The 24,456-nt window shown below is 36.3% G+C and overlaps 1 protein-coding gene across 1 annotated transcript in view; it reads left to right on the top strand.

Annotated features, from left to right (window-relative positions):
* The first annotated feature begins 359 nt into the window (after positions 1 to 359).
* Positions 360 to 24,456, top strand: part of LOC148940312 (uncharacterized) — a 41,948-nt gene continuing 17,851 nt past the window's right edge. The window contains exons 1-5 of the mRNA XM_089106129.1: positions 360 to 527; positions 4,572 to 4,766; positions 6,750 to 7,217; positions 15,000 to 15,495; positions 21,685 to 23,162. Of these exons, the coding sequence (XP_088962255.1) occupies positions 360 to 527; positions 4,572 to 4,766; positions 6,750 to 7,217; positions 15,000 to 15,495; positions 21,685 to 23,162 (2,805 nt within the window). The remainder of the gene's footprint in view (positions 528 to 4,571; positions 4,767 to 6,749; positions 7,218 to 14,999; positions 15,496 to 21,684; positions 23,163 to 24,456) is intronic.

The following is a 24,456-nucleotide window of genomic DNA, read 5'->3' on the forward strand; positions in this document are numbered from 1 at the left end:
CTGTTCATGGGTTTCACCCAACTGTTCCAGAAAGAAGAACCTCTCATTCATGTTCTGCACCCAAAGATCAAAAGACTAGTTGTGACACTTTGCGGACGGGTCTTTACTCCAGATTTTGTGACCAAGACTGAAAATTTCTCACCAGAAATGTTGAACCTGGCTGAAAATTTTACAGAAAAGCTCATAATTTCAGAAAATGTGGAACGAGCTTTTGGTGAGAAAGCAACAGTGAAAGACAAGTCCATTTTCTATGTCAATGTGCGATAATATTTTATTGCGGGTTTTTGGCATATTTTGAACAAATGTCCTCTGGATAAGGATGGTCTTTAGAGGCTTTACGCTATTTGAGTCCGATCAACATGAAGGATTCAAGAAGCATTGCAGACACAGCGGTTGTGGCATGCGAGATTGCGATTGGAAAAAGCTCAGACGTCGCCCAGGCTGAGTGGCTGCTTTTGCAAACGGAAACTGGACCCTGTGAGGAGATTACCCGAATTGATCATTTCTGGAGCCATTATTTTGGTCTGGTGAATGAGCGCGGGACAGCAAGTACCCGGAACTTACCAAGCTTCTGGAAAACCAGAACTGTTTGTTATTACAAAAGAGCTGTTGAATCTTGCACGTTCCGCACGGTCTTAGTATCAACAATGTCTGGATGAAAAGAAAAAAGAAGAGCCATCCGGGAAGGAGAAAGCAGCTTTCAAAGAGGACAACAAGAGGAAGTTGCTGGAGGTTCATGACAAAAAGACAGAAATAGAAGACCTGGAAAGCAAAAGGAAAAAACTTTGAGCATCAGATCAAGAAAAGACAACAGTAGCAGGTACTCTACTTCAGGAAGTGACCAACAGAATGAAGAAGGCTGCCGAGTCCAAGAGTTTCATAGACATTGCCCTAGCTGTTTCTTTGCTCGAAGGAGCTGTGAAGTCCAGAACAGGGGAAAGAGAGCAGATGATGGAATCTGCGAGAATCTAGCAGTCTCTTGCAAAGAGAAAAACTTACCTCATATCGAAATTGATACCCGAGAAGCAGGAAGAGTGATTCCAAATATTCTACCTGTATCAATCAATCATTGACATAGTATGAGTATCTGATTTTTTACTGTTTTTTACTATTTGTACAGTTTTTATTTGAAATAAAAAAAAAAAAAATGTAGAAACTTGGGAAATGACGAATTTATGTGACCAGGCATCCCACGACACCTACTACAGATCTGATCCTGAGGACTTCCGAATCCTATTTTTGGCCTTTATTTGGGACCGGAAAATCCTATAAAAATAGGACAGAGCCTATAATTTGAAATGAACTGACTTGTCCAAACCCTGAAATAGGTATAAGTGTAAAAAACAAGTTTTGATGTCTGTTTGGCTTGAAATTTGCAGGTTATGTACCCAGTGCAAAGGGAAAATCATAATATAAAAGATTTTAAGTCTGCAAAATAAACCCTAAACCCTGATATCAGCCATCTTTTTGTATCATTTGATAATAAATTAAGAAAAGGAGATTGGTTAAAATTTTGTAGTGCTAGCTTTTCTATTCCTTAGCCATTTTGCTTTAATTTCAGAAAAGGAAATAAGCATTTATAAAAAATTCCTTGTAGGGTACCAATTCCTTCTGGGCTTCATCCTTCCCTGGAGCTTCTTTACTGGCTGAGCTGTCTTAGCCCTTCTTTTTTTTGTGCACAAATTGCTGGGTACCATGATATGGAACTTTTTGGTGGTCCTTCGTTTAATCTAACACCTGGTGAAGTATACTATATTTGAGTCCATCAGCCACAGAAAGACAACTTGGTCCAGGTCTTTTCCACAGCCTAGCCATGCTTTGACTTATAATCTCATCCCTTGGTCTATTGGTACTTCATGCAAGGATCTTTTTGTAAGAGTTAGTCAAGATTCTCAGCCTGTGTAATTATATAACTGTGGTGGGCCAGTATTCCCTCCAACACAAGGGACCATATGCAGAAGGGGGAAGGGGGGTTGGCTGGATCCATGCTCCCATCCTGAACCGTAAATTTTCTTGGATTTCTGGGCACTTATTTTTTAAATTATCTAATCATTTTTTTACTGTCCCCTCTAAAATTTTCAGAATAGGCTATTGTCCTCCTGCCCAGATAAAATATATATACGTGCCGTCCAACACCCTAGCCACCCATCCACTGACAAAATTTAGCAGATAGGTATATTTGTTTTACCTTGTTTGAACTGTAATCCCAAATGACTTTGAAGGTGTATACACAAAAATGGCCCTTGGCTGCTTAAGCATCACCCTGCACTGTCAAATATTCAGTGAAGAAGTGGGCAGGTTACCTTCCTCCCAATCCCATCTTTGAAAAAAGAACATATTTTAAAATTCGAGATGGTGCTGTGAGCGCTATGAAATAGCTGACCCTTGTCATCTCAGTTTAGCTTGTTGTGTGGTGGTTTTTTCGATTTTCCTGCAGTAATGGTGTAAGAATCCAAAGACTTAGTGTCCCTCACCTTGCTTAGTGCTAATGTCATGCAAATTATATACGAGAAGATCACCCTATTTCAACTTTATTCACTTTGCTTGGTGGTGGTGCCATCTACATTTTGTGGCTTGATTTGTGCTATTTTTTCCGAGTCTCCTGCAGTGATGTTGTAAGTAACCAAAGACTTAGTGTTCCTGACCTTGCTTGGTGCTATTGTCATGCAAATTACGAGAAGATTGCCCTATTTGAACTTTATTCACCTTGCTTGGTGGTGGTGCCATCTACATTTTGTAACTTACTGCAATTTGGACCTCTAAAAGCGCCACCAGATGGCTCTACAATAGCCATAACATCTATCAAATGTTCTCATCACGGGAAACGTGGAGGTAGACTCAGAAAGAGGATGAAGATATCAAGTGTTAATTTTAACTAGGACCAAGACTAAAACCATACTGCATAGACCAAGTTGCCTAGAACCAGTAAATTGCCTTCCTGCCCCCAAAACGCAGCCTGTGCTCACTCCTTGGTATAGTGAACTGGTTGTGGTTAGCGACTGTGACAAAACGCCGCCTGCTCTACGTCCTTAGTGTTTTTCAGCTAAACAAAACTTGCCTAATATACTAGTGTGTAATGCACATTTCATGAACAATAAAATCAACAGAAATGAAGTTATGATTAAGAAGAACAACGCCTCAATTGCAATAAGAAATGAATGCTGGGACATTTTTTTGGAGTGACTGCGCATTAAAGGCTACACTGGTTACTTTAATACTCATTGCGACTGTGGCCTGAATTGTTGTGGATGTGGTGTAGGACTTTACCTTTGGGACAATCTACCATCAAAGCTGTTAAGCGATCCAATTGACTCCAACCATGAGATACTGGGGACAAAATGTAAACCAACATGTGTTGGTCCAACACATTTATCAAGAAGATTCTTATGTTTGATAGGCGCTTCGGTTTATCACCCTGAGAGTGCCAGAAACAGGACAGAACTTATTGAGCACATAAAGTTTTTTGTAGACAAAATGCGCCAAAAGTATGCCTCTCCTGCCTTTGTGATGGCTGGTGACTTTAAATCAAACAAACAAACAGTGGGTTTCGAGTGTCTCGTATTTGCAGCAAGTTGTCGCAATACCGACCCTTCAGAGTGGCAGCATACTTGACTTGATCTTAACAAACCTCACTGACTTCTACAATGCACAGTGGTCCCTAGGACCCCTCCAGAATTCTGATCATTTCATAATTTTCTGGGAAGTTAATTCAGCAATCCTCAAAACCAAACAAGTCAAAACTACTATTTGACCACTAACAAGTGATTTGAGTTCTACATTTAGCTGCTGTATCGACAACTACGAATTTGACGACATTTGCTCCAAGCAGGACATCAACGTCAAAGTCAGTAAACTAAATAGTATAATTCAGGAGAAGTGCTTATTTAGCAACTAAAGTCATTACCGTTACATATACTGATAAACCATAGATCACAAGCAACCTCGAGGTCACTTGTGTTGCTCACCTAATGACTCGCTGCCGCCTCCACAGCAATGGCGATTCAGTTGTTTCAGCCAAGATGCGGAACCATATTGGCAAACTGAACAGGCGAGCGAAGAGACAATATGTGAAGGGCAAAATTATGCCTTTACTTACGACAGATCCACACAAATGGCATTCGTCAGTAAAAAGACTTGCTGGTAAAATGACACCCAGTGACTGAAGGGTATTGAAAGAGGACTGCACCTTGTTATTGGCTCTGGAAGTGAAATCCTGTTCTGTTGGCATCTGTACCACCTTTCCGTCAATCACCAGTTCATAAATCGAGTCTCTGATTACTGAAGCGGAGAAGAATGATTTAGGTGAAATTTCCAAGTTTGCCATTTACAAGGAGCTTCAGAAGCTGAATAGGAACTGTGTGTCCTACCCTGGCGAGCTTCCTTTAAAGTTGTTACGCGAATTCGCTATTTTCCTTGCCAAGCCACTCTCCTCCATTGTCAACCAGTGTTTCCTAAAGCAGGTGTTTCCTAGTGCTTGGAAGAGAGCGTACGTTTTCGTCATACCCAAAGTGAAGAGTCCCGAATCTTACGACCAACTCCGACCTATCTCACTAACCTCAAACCTGTCTAAGGTGGCAGAAACGTTTGTATACCGCGAGCTGATGTCACAGGTTTCTTCTTCTCTTGAACCATATCCGTACAGATGCTTGAAAGGAAGCAGCACGACTGTTTACTTAGTGAGAATGTATCACCTTATTGTCGAGTGGCTTGACCAAGGAACTGCGATTGTCGATCTTCTCCAAGTGGATTCCCGAAAAGCCTTTGACGTTATTTGCCATTTCATAGCCGTGACAAAATTACGCGCAATGGGTGCACACAAGCATAGTCTCGTTTTAGTGATGGATTTTTTGCAAGACCATTTCCAGTGCGTCTACAGCCTTTTCCCAGGAGATCACCAAATCCGAATGGGCTGAGCCCACGTGTGGTGCTCCACCAGCACGAAACTTGCAGTGCTGTTGTTTTTAGCAGTCATATACTTTGTCCTTTCTGAGTTTGAGGACAGGTTTAAGTACGTAGAGAACTTGTCAGTTCTACTGAAATATCTCATTGAAAACTCTGAGGCATTTCCTCAGTTCAGTGATGCAATAATAAGCATCTTTAAAGACCCATAAACTATCAACAGCCTTCAAATCAACAAAGGAAAAACCAAAATCCTTTGCTTAAATCCTCTTAAGAGGGACTTTGTCACTCGTCTCTCCACCGTATCCTAGTGTATCTTCGGCTGTAATTGTTGGTGTTTCATTTAGCGACTGCTCTTTTAGTGCTCTTGTTGATACAATCTCCATAAAGGGAAATGTTATAATGTGTACCCTTATCTTACTACGTCGTTTCGGTTTTTCTGAGTCCCAACTTAAGACTACTTATCCTACATGCATCTGACCGATTCTCGAGTATGCTTGCCCTGTATGGGACCCTCAAGTCAACAAGACAAGTTACCTAAGCGATCAACTTGAGTCACTACAAAAAAGAGCCTTTAAAGTTATTCTTTCAGACACATATGTAAGTTATGAATCGGCATTATCTTTTCTACAACTACTGTCCCTTCAGAAAAGTCATTAGACTTTGATCTGCAAATTTGGCCAATTTCTTCTTAGCAGCAAAAAACATAGAGAGATTCTACCACCAGTTATGAGGAATAAAATAAACACAAGGTCAGCTAACAAAGTGAGACTGCAATTTCCTACTCGAAGAACAAACCGTTCCGCCAATTCGTTCGTTCCTTTTTACATTTCAGTGTTTAATAAGTTATAGTCTCATGTTTTTCTTGTAAGTACTAGCGCCATTTAGTTGGAATTTTTATTCTAAACTATGATTGCTTGTATAAAATAAATCTATTATATCCTATAAAAAGAGATAGCCTAAACTAAGTTTTCTTGAAAGACAACGACACAAGATTTGTTTTATAAATGGCCTAAAGATGCATTTATATAAATCCAGCTACAGTTAAAAACAGGATTGACTGAAGTGTCCTATTTCTTTTTTAGTAGCTGTGCACTGAATCCTACTGGCTTTGCGTTTATTTATTTTAGATTTTGTCAGAATGTAATTGTATTTATTATCAGAAAGGGGTCTAAATATTAGAAGCCTATTAAAAAAAAACTTTTATATAATCAATCCACTTTAATGAAGAAGTCTCCTTAAATATCCAAAACATAAATGTTTTTTTTTGGCAAGCCAATTTCAGAAAAGTGCCTTCATGCCATGACAAGCAAAGTGTATTAAAATAGAACAACTCTGCAGTACTTCTCATTATGATGTAGCCTTGTCTATATTAAGGGTACTTGTATGATAAACCCACTACCGCTCAAGTTGTTTGTTCATTGACACATTGTAGAACCAGTTTTATTGTTGGTTTCTTTCAGCTTAGCACAGGACAAGACAAAGAGAAGTGACAGAATGGATGAAAAATATATAATTTGGGCTATATATTTGCACATTGGGAGGGGAGGGGTAAATTATTAGACACTGTGAAGTTAGAAAACAATTCTTACTACATAATATACAGAGTAATTGTAATTAACACATTAAGCATGCATACCCGCTATACTTTACCCCCTCCTAATGTGCAAATATATAGCCCAAATTTGTTTCTAAAGTATTATATTTTTATCATACTTAGGTATATTTCATTAGGATTGAGCATCAGAAAAACATATTAGAATAATATTAGGTAGGTATATCATACCAGTACCATATTAAGAATTATGTAAGAATTTTTTTTCGAAAATAATAATCTTTAAAATTTTTAGAGGAAGCAGCAGAGGAAGTGCTGCATTAATGGCTGTGATGTTGCTGCTAGAGACGACCTACAAATCAGATTTCATCTTTTTCCATCTAATAATGCTTCCAGTTCAAAGTGGATAGCTGCCATTCAACAGCTGAACAATCAAGTTGTTGTTCCATCCAAGAGCACATTAGTCTGTAGTGCTCATTTTCTTTCAAAGGACTACCCCACTGGGGGTAGGATATTGAGCAAACAGGCAGTTCCCTCGCTGTTCAATCAGCAAGAGTTCGTGGTTGAAGCTGGAAGCAGATCTGCTAATGACAACTCAACAAAACCTCCCTCTTCTGTGTTTGAGCCTAGTAGTGTTTCAGCAGCATCATCAACTGTTGAAAGTGGAAAATGTATTAGTGTTTCTACACCTTTATCGGAAGAACAACAAATTGAGTCTTCCGTCACCACTTATTTTAATGGTGATAAGGGCCATACTCTACCAGTAAGTACTTATTTTAATCTTTTTTTCTTCCTTGCAGCAGTTGCAAAACCAAAGAAGTAAATCTTGGATAATAACTGGACTGTGTTAGTAGGAAGAAAAGGGAGAAGTTATAACGAGCATATTAATTTTGATTCCTCCTTTTATGTTTTTTTTCATGAACTTGGTAGGCGATTAGCACTCTAAAAAGCTTTACATGAAACGATTTCTCATGTTTGAATAGCCATTCAATGCTTGTTTTTTTTTATTTTGTTGCCCTTTCACCGTTGCTTGAAGAGGGTCTCTTTTTTTAATATTGTTTTTAAGGTTTGGTTTGTTTTTATTTTGTCCTGTGGATTTTTATTGTAGTTTTGCTTATTATTTCTAGTTTTGCACTGAAGACGATTGAGCAGAGCTCCGACCGAAATATTTGCATACTATTTTTCTTTTTTTCAACCAATGGAATTATTCTCGTTTTTTCTTCGATTCAAAATTGTTTCTTTTATAGAAGAAGAAGACCAATCAAAGGAGTATTTTGCCAGTAAACAAAAAGACATCCTCAGTGTTGTTGAAAAAATTAAAACACTTTAAAAAAGGAAAGAATATAAAATCCAAAGAGAACAAAGGGAAAAAGTCAAACCAATTTATATAATAATTGCCCAGTTTAAAAACTGCTGAAGCAGTATTTACAATCAGTTGCCCAATCCTCTCGAAAGGAAGTGACAACAAAAAATAAATAAAATAAAAACAGTTTATTTTTAACAAAATAGTAAAAAAAAAATAATAAACAAATAAAAAATAAAATAAAAACAATTGAAAAAATGTAATTATTCTGTTGAGAAATAATCCTTTTATTGAAATTTAATTCAGCTTTTCGTTTTGGTCTTATATTTAATCCCTTGGCAATTTTCTGTGAACAGGCTATAATTTTTGACTAAAGGCTCAGTTTTAAAATAATATCAAATTGAATCAATAATTAAACTATTCATATTAGGGAGTGATAGTGTTGCTGGTCTGCCGTCCCCAGTATCAGAGGCTGGAGGAGGGGACCGGTGTGGTACTCTCTTTGTTTGTTCTTTGAGTAAAACAACCTAAATAAGTAACTCCCAGTGCGATGATGTCCTTGTAACCAACCACATTGTCTCTAGGTGGAGAAAAACTTTCATTGGGCCTCTCTTCTAAACATCTCTATTCTCACGCCTCTTCAGATCCCTGCACTCAGGGGTAGAGTGGGAGGAACCTTACAGTCTTACAGAAAGGTGATCTTGTATGTATACTCGACGAGCTGGCTCGCACCTTTGAGCCGTATCTCCAAAACATCTCTCGTAGGAGACACCTGAATTACTTCCTATACCAAACTTATACCAACTTCCCAAAACCTATAACCTAGGCGAGAATGATAAATAAGCGCTCTGAAAAAGGTAAGAAACTTACTATTGAATGCTTGTAGTGACAAAATAGAACTAATTCAAATTTGAAAATAAAAGGACACCAAAAAATATAGGCTCCACGCGAGGCATATCTCTTTTCAGAGATTTGTCCAATGGTGACTGAGGAGAATCAATTGGCCTTTGAAACAAACTACAAATTTTCCGCTTGTCTTTTCGAGGTGTTTTGGTTTCGTGGCGGGGTCACTACCAGCCTGAATTTATTAACGCTTGCTAATTAGTGAATTCTTCAGAGATGGCTCTTAAATCTCCGCCAAAAGGACAAATATTAAAGGAGCTAAAAGAAGAAGCAAAAGAATTATTATTCTGCTCTTAGTATCCTTAAGGAGCAAAATGATATTTAAAAAAGAAGCAAAGGCCAGGGGTATCTGTGTGACTTTTATCTCAGTTAGTTGCTAAATTAGGTAAAATCTGTGTTTTTTATTTCTTTGGCTTCCCTAACTCATTGCGTAAAACCTTTATCGTTAGAATTAGACGTCGCTTCCTGAAACTGTACAAAATGATTAGGCTGAACAAAATTGTGCTGTGCCAAAGCAGTTTAGGAGGTTTTCTTTATTCGATAGATTTATCTATGGAATTATAGTAGTCTGTAAATCGCTCCAGAAATTGCTAAATAATTCCGCCAATGTAGATCTTACCACAAGAGTAAGGAATGATATCCACTCCACTTCTCAGATTGCTGCAAGCTTTATCTTTCCCTGAATTTAGAAAGCTAGCGTACCCACGTGTCTGAATGGTTAATAGCAAGTTTTAGTATTGAATTTAAATAAAGTTTGATTAGGTTTTAGTATTGAATTTTTAGTATTGAATTTTTAGTATTAAAGTTTTAGTATTGAATTTAAATAAAGTTTGATTAGGTTTTAGTATTGAATTTTTAGTATTGAATTTTTAGTATTAAAGTTTTAGTATTGAATTTAAATAAAGTTTGATTTCACCTTGAACACAGGTAAAGAGATTATTTCCTTTTTTTGCACTGTTGACGGTTGAGCGGAGATCTGACCGAAATATTTGCATACTATTTTTCTTTCTTTCACTGAATGGAATTATTCTCGTTTTTTCTTCGTTATAGGTTTTTTTTTAAATGAAGAACAAGACCAATCAAAGGAATATTTCGCGAGTAAATAAAAAGGTGACCTCAATGTTGAAAAGGAAAGAATTAAAACTAAGACATTTTAAAAAAAGAAGTGAGTTTAACATCAAAAGAGAATAAAGAGAAAAAATGAAACCAATTTATATAATAACTGCTCAGTGTAAAAACAACTAATTGAAATGTTAGAATCCAAAAAAATAGGATTTTCAGTTTATTCGTCCTAGTTTTGTTTCTCTTTTGCTATTTGAATTTAAATGAAAAATCGTTGCAAAATAAGATGTTTTTAGTACAATACAGAATTAAGATACTGTGGAGAAAAAAGAATGCCAAGAACCTATCGACCTATGAAATAACTACCCTTTAAAAACCCCATTTTTTCTCGTTTTTCTTTCTTTAAATAACTACCCTTTCACTGACACTGGTTGACATGAGTAGAAGCTCAAATGCTTATCAGTATGAGTTGACTTTCTGTATATTGAGAAAACTAATCTGTTCTCTTTTTTATTAAAGACCATCCAGAAAAGAGGGCGTGGCTTATCCTCCTCTCCTGACTCGACGGTAAATTTCAATTTTTACCAAACTTCTTTCAGTGTGAGAGAAGTAGATTTAGGGACTGAACCTCATGGCTCTGAATACATAAAATATTGTCCATAAACCTACTCCGTTTCAAGGAAGCAGACAGAAACATTGAATAGGCAAGGCCATATCTGGGATCGGGGGTTTGACCCCCCCCCCCTGAAATGTTTGTCCGACTCGTAAAAACGCAACAAAAATGAATATAAACAAATTATCTATGTGTCTTTCAAAATTTTGTTTGTTAACCCCCCCCCCCTCAAGAAATTGTCTTTAATCCCCCTCCTCCCCCCCCCCCAAAAAAAAAAAGAAGAAGAAATAATTCCTGGATACGACCCTGTGAATAGCGTTACCAATATAGAATCTATTGAATCGGTTATGGTTTTCATTTGGAGTAATAATTGTATTTATTGGTCGTGTTTTTTTTTTTTTTTTTTTTTTTTTATTTTTTTATTTTTTTTGTGGTGTAAATTCATTAATTTTTCTAATTCTGAGAGCGCCTTGGTGTATGTAGGCGAAATATTTGTTTTGTTGTTCTTCTTTTTCTTTCTACTGGCCATAGAGCTGTTGTTTTTGCAGTTTACTTCTTTGAATTTGTCATGTTTGGCCAGTTCAGGTGTCATTTATGCAGTACTTACCAGTATTTGTTGAAAAATCGGAGATTTTGATATGAATAGTTCTTGTCAAACAGTTCTTTGAGACGTACTGTGGTTAAGGAGCGACCCGGCCCAATATTAACCGGAACTCTAAAAAACAGGATTTTGATGACAATAGATATTAAAAGAGAATCGGATTTTTTGTGCTAATTCAAATATATAAAATTTGTAACGTTTAATGTTATTCATCAAAAGCCTGAGTCTGAGAAAATTTGCCTTATTTTCAAAAAAGGGGTAAACTTCCCCAAAAAATCAAGCGACCTTAATGAAAGTCACACCGTCAGATCCAGTATATTAGAGAACCCTATTGTAGAGAATAAGAGAACCCTATTGTAGAGAACCCTAATATTAGAGAACCCTATTGTAGAGAGTTCAGGCTCCTGTCTAAAAAATGTGGATTTATTTTAAATGTGGATTTATTATAAGATTACGGAAGCGTGTTTATTTATTATTTTCTTTCCTAGGGGTGATCGTATCGAACCATTGGTCTTAGAAGATCGTAGAGGGCTCATTTGGATGGAAATCGAATTTTCTAGTAGGCCTACTCTTTTTAAGTGACAGAAAAGATTGGTGGTCATCTAGCTGCCCTCCCATGCCCTTTTTTCCTCAAAGATATCCGATCAAAATTTTGAGATTCATATCCATAACCAGTCCTTTGTGATCCATAACCATTCTTTTATGCCCCAGTCTTAGCTTCTTCATATGCCAAGTCGTTAGTTGCTATCCCAGACTGTCCTAGGCCCACAGCCGTGTAATGTGATTACCATTGGATATTAGTCTGTTTTATGATTCATAGCATAGAAATCCAACTCGATTTTCTTGCCAGCTCTTAATGGGGAAAGGGAGTGCCAAATGCTACCCGGAGCTTGGTTTCCTTAGATAATAAAACCAAAGGAAAATGATGAATAGTTTCAATTTAAATCTTGGTAAAACAAAGATCCAGGGAAAGGGGCAAGTGCTGCTACGAGCTTTGTTTTTACCTAGGTATAAATTAGGAATATTTCGCATTTTCATATTTTTTACCATTTTGATGTGTTTTTGTTCCCTGGGGGGTACCATTACCTCTACCCCCCACTTTTCGTACGTCCATAGCCATAGTATGTGCTACAAAATGTCCGCTCCAAGTCAGCCAAAAAAAGTTATGCATTTAGAATGTCCTCGTTGAAATCATCGGGGTCTTTTGAAAATCTTTTGCAAAATGATCTTTTCAAATGCTTTTAAGTTGTCGAGTTTTAAAGCAAAAATACATTCTAGGTGGACTGAAGCAAAGTCTGTTTGTCTTGAAAACTGTACAATGTATTTGGTGAATAAGCAAATTGTGTATAACAAAGCTGATCATGGTCAAAACTACTGTAAGGACTGGCTCACATCGAAGAATTATTATTTTATGGATGTGTGTTTGTGTGGTGAGGGGGAGGTGTTAGAAAATTTTTAAGATAGCAAAAACAAATTGATTAACAGGTAATTATAGTAAAATACGACAATTCTGTGAAAATCAGGTTATGTTGAGGGGGAAGTGGGACTCAGAAGTTCTTTTTCTCTGTTTACCTGCACGTGATGGGTGCGATTTACGATTTCAAATAGTACTCACTATTAATAATGAATTCTTGTGAGGTTTTTTTTAAAGAAGAAGAAGAAACAGACAGGACTTTTTTTCCATGTGTTCAGGACCATTTTCCAGACTTTTTTTCCTTTTCCGTTTTCCCCTTTTCTTTTCCAGGACCATTTTTTCCATTAGCCTAAAGTGCTGCTTGTTTGGAATCTATCAAGAGAAATGTGTATTTTTTGTAAAAAAAACAAAAAAAAACTTTAAATAATGACTGTAACCTCAGGGCTTAATACATTTTTGTCAACTCTGAAATGCTAGTACATTTTTGCGAGGAACTTTTTTTTCTAAATAAGAGGAAGAAAAAAAAAAGACAGAACTTTTTATCATGTTGTTTCTAAATACGTGACAGTAAAAATATAAACAATAGTAGTCTATAGCTCTTTAATAGGAGATGGAGACTGTCGTAAACTCGAAAAAAGGGAATTTAAAGGTGAAAATTCTTGTTTTGTTTTTACTGGACCTATCCTTCGTCCTAATCTTGGATGGATTCCCCGATATTGGGTGTTGTGTGCAGATATAATGTCTCAAAAAAGATGTTGTTTTGAGTTTTTAGAACTCACTCCTCTTTCAACCCTGCTAAGGGAATGTCGAAGTCTGTATCGTTTATCCTAATTCTGTACAAGCTATATATTAAGAAAAAATTCTTAGCAGCAATTTTTTTTTTGTTAGAATTTGACTTTTAAAAGTTTAAATTGGACACGATTTGTAAAAAAAATGTCAATCCAACAGAATATTGAGATGGGTTTCGCCGGTCTTTTCAGTAACTAGCAAGGATGTCCTGCCTGACAAGAGAGCGCCAAGCCGGAGCCAGTATTACCGGAATTTGATTTTGGGAGGGGTGGAGCATTTGATTTAGTTGTTATGATGGGAGGGGGAGTGTCCGATTACACGAACTTCCTTAGCCATATCAACGTAATATAAGCAAAAATGTATATGCTCTGTAAATTTCGTCTTGAATTTTTTTCAGAGTATTTCTGCAGATGATGAAGACTGATTATGTCTTCAAAATATTTGCAATTTTTGAATTTTTTGTTTCACTGTCTAATAAAAGGACCTATCCCTATATGAACTCTTATAAATTTCGTCTCGCATTAGGAGGGGTGGGGAGGGGGGTTTGGTCTGAATGTTCAATTAGCTGTAACTATGAGTACATGGGCGTGTGAGGACCCCACGAGCTTCAGATGTGTGAATAAATCAATATGACAGATTGACAGGTCCTTCTGAAGGGGAGGGAAATTGCTAGGCATGGGTTTTTAAGAGGCCCTAGAAGCTTGCCCTATAGGAATAAGGTTTTCTTTGTTTTACACTTGTTGGATGGGTCTAGGGTAAAAGGTCTTTTGCTCTTGGGTCATTTTGGCTCTTTCTCATTATTAACTATTTCGAGATGTTCTGCTTAAAAATAGAAGCCGAATTAGTTTTTTTTTCTGGTTTCTGACCTTAGACATTTTTATTCTTCGCACCAGTACATGGTCAGTTTATTGCTAAAAATCATCCACCTGACAGTTTAAGATTTACAGTTCATGATTAAAGTCATACAGACGTCAGAAAGTGTGTTTTAAAAATAAGCTGAAGTGACTAGCATCTATTCGAGCTGGTTTGATAAGCTCTGAACGATTTTTGACCCAAGTGAAGCTCTACGAGGAAATTTTTAGGAGAAGGGAGGTAAATCAGAAACCGAAGATTTCTAGGCCGAAATATTTTGTCTTTGTGGTTTTCTTAGGACGAGGGGAATTTCTTCTATTCAAACCCCCTGTCCATCTTCGTGCAGTTTCATATTTGGAATTGGATTAATTTAAAATACAGAAAATTTATTTCTTTCTTACAATTAACTTTTCTCAAAAATCCACAAATTTTCTAACTAACTAAGCTTGGTTCTGCCTGGGGTGGGATTTCACGTCCCCTTATAAAAAAAGATTTTTCAATTAGGCGAATGTTTAGTTCGCATCTTTTTTTGATATGATATCAAAAGTTCGCTTCTTTGGCCTGCAAAATTGCATTTCGCTCCATGTTCGGATCAGAGTTGACAAATCTGTTCCTCTGGCGGGTGAAATTTTTGTCTCTGTTGAGGTGGTCGAATATTTTTGCTTGCCTCACTTTCAAATTAGTTGGAAAAATCGTTTTTTCCTGCCGGCTATGTTGTGGTTAAAATGAATTAAAGCTCTTTGTGTACAAGTAAAAGTTTGGTTTTCTTTTTATGATAGTTGTTCAAAATAGTCATTTTTTTCAAGACATTTTCTATGAAGACGTGAGCGGATTTCGCCTTGAATAGGAAATATCTTCGGAATTCACAAGGGAACGCCTTTTAGTCGAGACTCACCGTTTGACAAGATTTACTGTCTTGTGTCAGAACTTATTCTTAGAAAACTTCTTTGAATTCTGTTTTTGGGGGTTTGATACAATGCTCAAATTTCTTTTATTTATTAGGATCAGGATCACAAAATACCAAGAAAAATGAGAGGCAAACGTGAAGTAAGATGTGAAAGAGGCAAATGTGAAATAGAAGGATGCCCCAGCACGAAAGAAGTTTCGAACAACAACAAGACACGTAGGCGTGCAATTCCATTCCAGTTTTTCCCCTTTCCACCAAAAAACAGTGTTTATAGGGCACAGTGGATTTCAGCTACTGGTAAGGGTGACATCTGGACTCCTGAACCGTTCAGTTGTATTTGTTCAAAGCATTTTCTTGGAAATAAGCCAAGCAGTACTTGCCCAGTTCCGATATTGAGTGTTCCGAATTCTAGTTCGAGTGTTCCAGCTTCTAGTGGCTTGTCAAATGTAAGCTCTATTTCTCTTGTCGTGTCAAAGAGGCTTAATCAACCGAAGGTCCGGAAATCGCGTGTGATTCCTAACCAAACGACTCGTTCAACCCGTAGTTTAGAAGATCAAACTAGTCCGAGCGCTGATGAAGAGCTTGTTTTTGAGAAAGGTAAATATTACTATTTTTCTGTAAATATTTTAGAATATCTGATTGTTTGAATTAGTCAAGTGGAAATTCTCTCAACCCCATATGTCCTAAAAAATTTGAGTTCTAAAATTTGTCCTACACCAGTACATGGTGTAGAAGTAGGAAATCCTCAAATTACTCAAAGCGGGTCGGCAAAAAGAAATAACTTTCTCTGCTAGTCACATTCAAAAGCTGAAACTCCCCTTAGGTTGGAAGAGAGAACAAGAAAGAAAATGTCCTAAAAAATGCTTTCGTTTGAATGCGTTTTTATCCTTTAGAATAAAAAACAGTTAAAAAAAGAAACGTGGGGTGAAAATGCCTGTAAAACAAATAAGCTGAAAATGTATGACGTCAAACAGCTTAAGAAGATGCTTTAGTCTGAAGGTATTATTATCATTGAGAATTAAAAAAAAGAAAAAAATTGAAAGAAAGTTCATGTAAAAAAGCTAAAAACGTATGACATAAAAAAAGGAGAAAATCGAGGGTTCAGTCTTTAATGAATAATATCTTCTTGTGTATTTATGCAGTTTTTGGTGGCAAAACTGACAAAAAGTAATACTGCCCAAAAAATTTCGTAATTTTGAAACAACCAAAAGAAGAAAAAGTTATGGTTTTCAGGTGTGAATAGACTGTATATGGGTTCTGGGGGAAAAAATCTTTTCATTTTGATGTCCATGATACTTTAAAGGGATGAAGACAGTTCGTTCTTTTTCAATCCAAAATTGCTGTATTTATTTTTTTAACACATATTTTGTATTAAATACGTATTTTTATTTAATTTGTGTATTTTGGGCTGGATCTAAAGCATATGTTCAGAAAAAAACGCGTTTAGCTATTGGCCCTTTGGCAGGCCCTATTTTTGGAAGACCCAGTATTTTTTTCCTATTCTTCCTTCCACATTGGGGCTTCCTTGGTCTAAGGACTTAAGGATATTAATTTTGAGTCCATTGGAATAAAATTGATTTATTCACGTGGGTGAAAAAATCAGCGAAAAAGCTAAAAACTCATGGCACCAGATAGCCTAAGGGGATGTGGCTTTTTCTTTAAAGGTCCATATGTGTCTTTGGGAATCAGACTTGTCAAATTTATCTGATTAGTCTCATTAATTTGTTTTCACAGTTCAGCGTGGCAATGCTGACAAAAAAGTAATACTGCCCCAAAATTTGAAACAACCAGAAGAAGAAGAAGAAAAAGTTGTGGTTTTCAGGTGTGAATAGACTTAAAATGGGTTCTGGGTAAAAAAAAAAATTTCATTTCAATGTACATGGTACTTAAAAGGGATGGAGATAGTCCGTCTTTTTTTTCAATCGAAAATCACTGGATTTTTTTTATTTAATACGTATTTTGTATTAAATATGTATTTTTATTTCAAAATATTTGCCGAGGAAATACTGAAGCACACGAAGGATTTGATAGCTCAGGAACGGTTAAATTGAAACTTTCAAGGGATGTCGAGGGGGGTACTGAACTAAGCAAAAAATGCTATGTGCATCCTGGTTGTCGAAAGTGCATATCTGCAATATCTCAGGTATAGCTAATGGTACAAAGTTGTTACTTTCAGCGAATATCGAGGGGAGTGGAGAAATCAAAGGCGCTATGTGCATTCAGGCTGTCATATATATATATATATATATATATATATATATATATATATATATATATATATATATATATATATATATATATATATATATATATATATATATGTATATATCTGCAACATCTCTGGAACGGTTAGTTGTATTAAGTTGAGATTTTCAGGGAATGTTGGGGGCAGAGTGTTGAAGTAAATCAAAAGACAGTGTTTACATACAGGTTGTCAAAAGGGTCTATCTGTAGTATCTCACAAATGGTAAAGTGCATTAAATTAACACTTTCGAGACATGTTGACGGGGAGTGGGGTTAAACTAAATAAAAAACTTAGGTTTGAGTCATTTGACTTTATTTCTACTCGTCTTTGGCTTAATCTGGCTTTTGAATTTTATTTTTTTTTTTTTTTTTTTTTTTTTTTTTTTTTTTTTTTTTTTAAGTTATATTCAAAAGGACCTGAACTACAACAAATAACTATAGGCTATTATGTGGTTTGAAGCTTGCGGATTTTCAGTTATAAGTGACTACCTCCAAAGCCCAGTTTTTTTTTTTATTTATTGTTAGCATACAGAATCAAAGTCAGTACGCAAGAGCATTAAAGAGATTGCGTAGGCATGCGCACTACATAATTTCAAGTAAAACCTTAGAATATTCAGGCAAATTTTATTAACATATATAATTCTTGGAATGAAAGGTTAAGCTTATTTCGTGGCTTTTCTTGTAATTTCCTACGAATCTCATATTCTTTCACATTTTTTTAATTTTGTCTCCCCTCTAGATTATTTTTAGGTAATGTGGGTTTTCTCCGTAACTTATTTTTGACGCTAAAACTTAAAAGGGGTTCATATTCTTAAATGTGACTGACTATTTCTGGATAAAAATTGCCACGTTTTATGTTTATGACAAATTTGGGTGTAGGAAATTGGAATTACATGGAAGGGGACAAGAGCTATGAATAGAATGGGGTGGAAGAGGAGTGTGCACAGCTGTAGTGGCCTTAAGTGGCTTACTGCTGAAATGAATTTTTGGTAGTAGTAGTAGGAATAGAAGTGGTAGTTAGCCCCGTAGAGGAAGAAGAGACACTAGAAAAAAGCGTCCTCTTTCCGATTGTGTGGTCTTACGATTGAAAGTGTGCTTCATTTGATGTGTGAGTGTCTTGAAAGTCTTATACCTATAGCAGTGAAATCAATCTAGCCTACAAATATGAAGTGGTGTTTTTTGTGAGCAAATAATACAAATTAAAAATGCAGGAAATAAATGTATTAGGTGGGTTGAAAGTTGCGATTTCATTTAAAGTTTGTGTTCCCCTTGAAACATGCAATTCTTCTACAAGCCTGCAGCTGTAGCTTGCAACAAGGGGACAAGATGCTTATGTTGTTGGATTTATTAGTTTCAGGTTTATCCATTCGCTAGCCAGAATTGTAACATTATTTGTACTTTTTCTAGAGAATTATCTAAACTTGGTTAAAAAGTAGGAAAATTTACCTATTTTCGTATGTATTTAATTTATTTTTAAATTTAAAAAGATGCAAAGCAAATTTCAATAAAAAATATGTTTTTATTTCAATCGTTTTCAAAATGGTCTAAGAAGTACAAAGTAATTTTCTTGTCGTGAATCTGTGAATCTAAGTAAAAACGAGAAACTGAAAACCAACTTAAAAACGAGAAACTGAAAACGAGAAAACATATGTATTTACACTCTCGACATAGCACTAAGAAGCACTAAAACTGAGCTGTTTACAAGGTACATAAAAATTGCACAAACTACAATTACTTTATGTTTTTAAAAAGACCCTTAGAAAGGGGAACAAAAGAATGCTGCCGCATTGTGCGTTGCGCACAATGCTGCCGCAAAAGATTGCAAGTTGTGTGGCAGTAAACTGGTTTCAACTTGTTATATCTTATGGTGAGTGTGTTCGGGGGAAGGATACACTTGTTTTTAGAATGTATTGCCCAAATCTCGTTATAAGGTTTTGGTGGCTGTTGTGGAGTGGACTTTACATAACACAGATATCGAATTCATCTAAAAGTCGGTGAGTTGAGGAAATGAGTGGAAAATATCAAGCTACGTAAAGCCCAATCCGTTTTAAGCTCATCGCTTCAACTTATATTCATAGATTCTCGAAAAAAAAGAATCATTCCTTCTTTTTAGTCTATTTTGGAACGAGTTTAAACTTTTTTGTGAATTTTTATTATATTCGACTTTTTATTGTTATCTAAGTCTTCTCTAAGAATTTTTTAAACTTCTCCAAGACTTTTTAAATCTTTTATACCTTTTAAGGCTTTTAATCTTCTCTAAGACTTTCTAAGTCTTTAGTCGTTTTTACCTATTTACGCTTGTTATTAATTTATTTATTAATATTAATTTATTAATTTATTTTTTAGTCTGCAAGAAACGCAAAACAAACTTTTGTAAATACAAAAAAAAAAAAAAATCGAAAGTGTAATTTGGGAGATGGATAAAACCAACTCTCAGCGGTCGAATGAAATCAAAACTGTAGTCCAACCTTAAGTGAAACCTTAATAACATAAAGTGAAACATAAATATTAAGCCACAGTTTTTATCTATTCACTAGAATAGATAAAAGTCGCTATCAAAGTCAGGGCATAAGACCAAAGTCACAATCAAGATAAATACACCGCTCTTTATACCAAAGTTCAACCTTTATGCCTTGATTCAACTCTCAGATGTCGAACGACACCAAAACCATAGTCTTGCGTTGAAACATAAATACCTGCAGGAAATTTGCATGTAAAACTTGCATAGAAGACATTAACCTTAAGGGACATACTACTACTACTAACAACTCACCGCAGCACCAAGCCGCCTGAGGCGAATACAGCTATGCATGCTCCTCCTCCATCCCAATCTCTTCAAAGCCTCCCCTTTTACACCCTCCCAGGAAGCTCCCATTTCCCTTAAATCGTTCTTTATGACATCCTCCCACCCCAACCGCAGACGTCCTACTTTCCGTTTAGTCCTAGGCGGTTGACCGAAAAGATTAATCTTCGGCAATCTGTCATCCCTTATCCGCAGAACGTGTCCTAGCCATTAAATTATTTAAGTGACTATAAACTGAATATAAAGCGACTATTAAGTGACTTAAGTCACTATAAATTTACTATTCATTAGAATAGATAAAATCACTATCAAAGTCAGTAGATTTGAATAACCTAAGTCAAAATCAAGGTCAATACACTGCTCTTTATGCTCAACCTTTACCGTAATGCTTCAATTTTAAATCTGCCGTTCTTGTTAGCAATTACCATTCCCACAATAGCACGGGAGCTGTTATTCTCTTAGTTTCCTTTTGCATGTTGAGATATTTGCTTCCAGATGAAGTTAGAGAGGAATATCCCCCCTCTATGTTCGTCTGAAGGACGTCTCATGGAAAATTTAAATTTGAGTCTTGCACGGAACTTTCTGAAGCTTAAACTTGTTTCTTCAATGTACAATTTACATTTAAGAAGTAAGTTGGAGTCTGCAGTCTACATTGTAGAGGGATAAATCTAGCTAAAATCGAGGTAGGACCTCTGCTGCTGACAAAACTTTTTTTTCTCATCGCCGTATTATGATTGGTTTTTCATCAACACAGATACTGCTCTGGTTATCGTTAGTTTCATCACAGGAAAATTTTCCTGTGATTAGTTTCATTACTGGAAAAGTTTCATCACTGGATAAGTTTCATCACAGGATTAGTTTCATCACAGGAAAAGTTTTCTGTGATTAGTTTCATCACAGGAAAAGTTTCCTGCGATTAGTTTCATCACTGGAAAAGTTTCGTCACAGGATTAGTTTCATCACAGGAAAAGTTTCCTGTGATTAGTTTCATCATTGGAAAAGTTTCATCACAGGATTAGTTTCATCAAAGGAAAAGTTTCCTGTGGTTAGTTTCATCACAGGAATAGTTTCCTGTGATAAGTTTCATCACGGGAAAAGTGTTATCACAGGATTAGTTTCATCACAGGAAAAGATTCCTGTGATTAGTTTCATCACAGGAAAAGATTCCTGTGATTAATTTCATCAAAGGAAAAGATTCCTGTGATTAGTTTCATCACAGGAAAAGTTTCCTTCGAAATATGCCATAAAAGTGTATTTTTAGGTCAAAATTTCAAACTTTCCATGAGAGGTCTTTCGGGTCAGTTTTAGTCCCATCTTCAGTCTGCTCAATGGTTCTTCTTTTATAACTAGCTAAAATTTATTTGTGTTTGCTTTGTTTATTTGCAATTTATTTATTTGTAATTTAAGTTTGAAATTTACATTTACGCCCTTACAACATCATTTACTCTTATCTTTAAAAAAATCATTTGGCCCAAAGGATTTGAACAAACTATTCTTCCGTACCACAAAATAGGTTAAAGACTACTTTCAAGTCTTTTTGACAGCAAAAGGTTATCTTCTCAGTTCTATAGTTTTCAGACAAATGTTGAATACGTATTGTTTATATACAGGTGGAACTTAAATTTTTGAATCTTAATTTAGTATATTGCTGTAGTACTAATCAATTTTTAATTTGAGCTTTTCTGTTTAGGTAGAAAAATAATATTAAATTGGTTTTTAAAACTATTTTTGTTTTGTAGCTTCAGAAAAGCTGTCTACAGTCAAGCAAGAAGTAAGAGATGATGAATATGAAGGACAGGCTACTAAGATGGCTAATTCTAACACGGCAAAATTAGCCCATCCGCAACAGCAGCTCCCGACTAGACCCGCTCAACCAGGGATCCTCAACTTTTCCTTAGGTTCTTTTAATTGTAATCCATTACCAGTGGATACTGTGCCGCCTGATGATGATGACCGTTTCATGAGCAGCTTTTCCAGAGTCACAGACCAGCGAGTTCCTACCCCTGTTTTTGCACGCGACGATGCTGACAACGTAATCAGCAGCTATTTCCAAGCCGCTGATCATCGAGCACCAGCACCTGTTTTGTCACGGGGTGATGATGACAACGGAATAAGCAGTTGTTTCAGATCTACTGATAGTCGAGCCCCAGCATCTGTTTTGTCACGCGATGATGATGACAAGGGAATCAGCAGCTATTTCCAAACCACTTACCACCGATCACGAGTATCTGTTTTGCCAAAAGACGATGACGATACAGCAAAAGGAAGGTTTGGCTGGGAAACTGTTAATGATATACCTTTCCCATATATCTTCAGAAATGGTGAAAAGTATACACCAGTGACATTATTTGAGCAGAAAATTTTGATTAAATTCAAATTTCTTTTGAAACCGGATATTTACAGTTGTGTGTGTATAAGAAGTGTATTTGCAACACCCAATGAAGCGCAACTTCTATGTGACATAAACGCTAAGCATTGTGATTTCTATTATTTCAAGAATCAAAATGCTTTCACTTCAAATGACCTGCTCGTGAAAGTTAGTGACGCTAAAGAATTTTACTTGTTCCTTGAAGTTGTTCACAAGAAACTTATTGAAAAGTCCACGGATCCTTCAGACAGGTGTGGTTTCTTCAAAATAAATGACGATTGTGTTATACCATATATAATGAAAGGCGGCGTGAAATATGTTCCTGAATGTTATTTTGAAACGGATAATTTAAAAAGCAAATTAGAAATTATATCTGGTTGGGATCTTGGCTATCTGAAATTCTGTTTTAAAGTAGAAGGTCTTAGAAACAAATTATCAGCTAATGATCAGTATGCAGTTGTAAGTATGGAACACATAAAACAGCATTATCAAGTTGGAACAGAATTCGTTGAATATTGGCCACACCAAGCCAATATTTCCTTAAATGGATATTCTGATTCTGTACATACAGGTATGTGGACTAGAATGCCTTTATCTCTCTCAGAAGTTAAACCCAGTGATCCAACGAAAAATATTTCAAGGATATTAGTGTCTGCACAAAACACTTTAGTCACATCTTCTGCTTCTATTCGACGCCAGCCTTGGGATAAACAACCTCCAAGAGCAACCGAAGGACTTCAGCAACTTCCAAGGATTTTAAATACAAATGGAACAAATTCGCATATGGCTAGGCGACCTAACTTGATCAATGATTGGATTTCTGGGAAAGCTCAACGTAATGCTGTGTTGGTAAGATTTGATATTTTGTCTATCTGTCTCTCTCCCTCATCCTGTGGTAGCCCAATGGACTGATTTCTGCTTGTTAATACGGTGCCCGGACTCGAAACCAGCTGCCAGAACGCTGAGCGGCAGCCTTGCTACCCGGCAGCTAAAATGTCGACAATTGTTGACGATCTATGCGCCGTCAGTGGCTCTGGAGGATCTTTATCCTTTTTATTCTTATACCTCTTCCTCTTTTTACCCAATTTTTCTATTTTTCCGTACTTTAAATACAAATGGAACAAATTTGCATATGGCTAGGCGACCTAACTTTATCAATGGTTGGATTTCTGGGAAAGCTCAACGTAATGCTGTGTTGGTAAGATTTGAAATTTTGTCTATTTGTCTCTCTCCCTCATCCTGTGGTTGCCCAATGGGCTGATTTCTGCTTGTCAATACGGTGCCCGGGCTCGAATTCAGCTGCCGCAACGCTGAGCGATAGCCTTGCTACCTGTCCCTGTAAAAAAGCCCCAGCAGCTAAAATATTGACGATCTATGCGCCATTATTGGCTCTGGAGGATCATTATCCTTTTTATCTTTATACCTCTCCAAGACCGTATTCAGGGGTAGGGGTAGGGGATTTGACCCCCCCCCCAAAAAAAAAATGTTTGTCTGACTACGAAAAAACGTAACAGAAATGGATGTTAACACATTTTTTATGCATTTCTTTAGTTTTGTTTTGTGTAAACCCACCCCCTACCCCCCGAAAAAATCCTTGTGTAAAACACCCCCCGACAAAAAATCCTGGATCTGGCCCTGTACCTCTCCCTCTTTTTACTCCATTTTTTACTCAATTTTTCTATCTTTCCCCACCTTTCACTTCTCCTCTTGGTGTTATTGGTGTCTCTTTTTCTCTTTCTTTGTTTTCGTGTTTTCTTTAATTGTAAGTTTTCGATTTGTGGGATTGGAAGGATCTTCCATCTTTGATAACAAATGTAGCTTTTCGTATCCTCATGGCAGTAACAGTGTTGCTCTTTGGCGTAGCTTTTTAGTTTGAAGGTAGTACTTATTTTCAAAAGTGGCATTTTTGATTGTCCTTGACTCTAGAATTTTTCTGTGGCACCCCTGGTTTCAGGTTACAAAAAGAACCAAAGATCAATGCTGCTTTTTGGTGTTGGTTTTTTAGTTTGAAGGTAGTACTTATTTTCAAAAGTAATATTTTTGATTGTACTTGACGCTAGACTTTTTCTGTGGCAACCCTGGTTTGAGGTTACAGAATTCAGCCAACCTGTTGAAAAATAAAGATGAGCTTCTTGAAATTCCT

Source organism: Artemia sp. Qi Xiang Cuo, chromosome 20 (genome assembly GCF_049724085.1).
Source record: "Artemia sp. Qi Xiang Cuo chromosome 20, ASM4972408v1, whole genome shotgun sequence".
NCBI classification, from domain to species: domain Eukaryota; kingdom Metazoa; phylum Arthropoda; class Branchiopoda; order Anostraca; family Artemiidae; genus Artemia; species Artemia sp. Qi Xiang Cuo.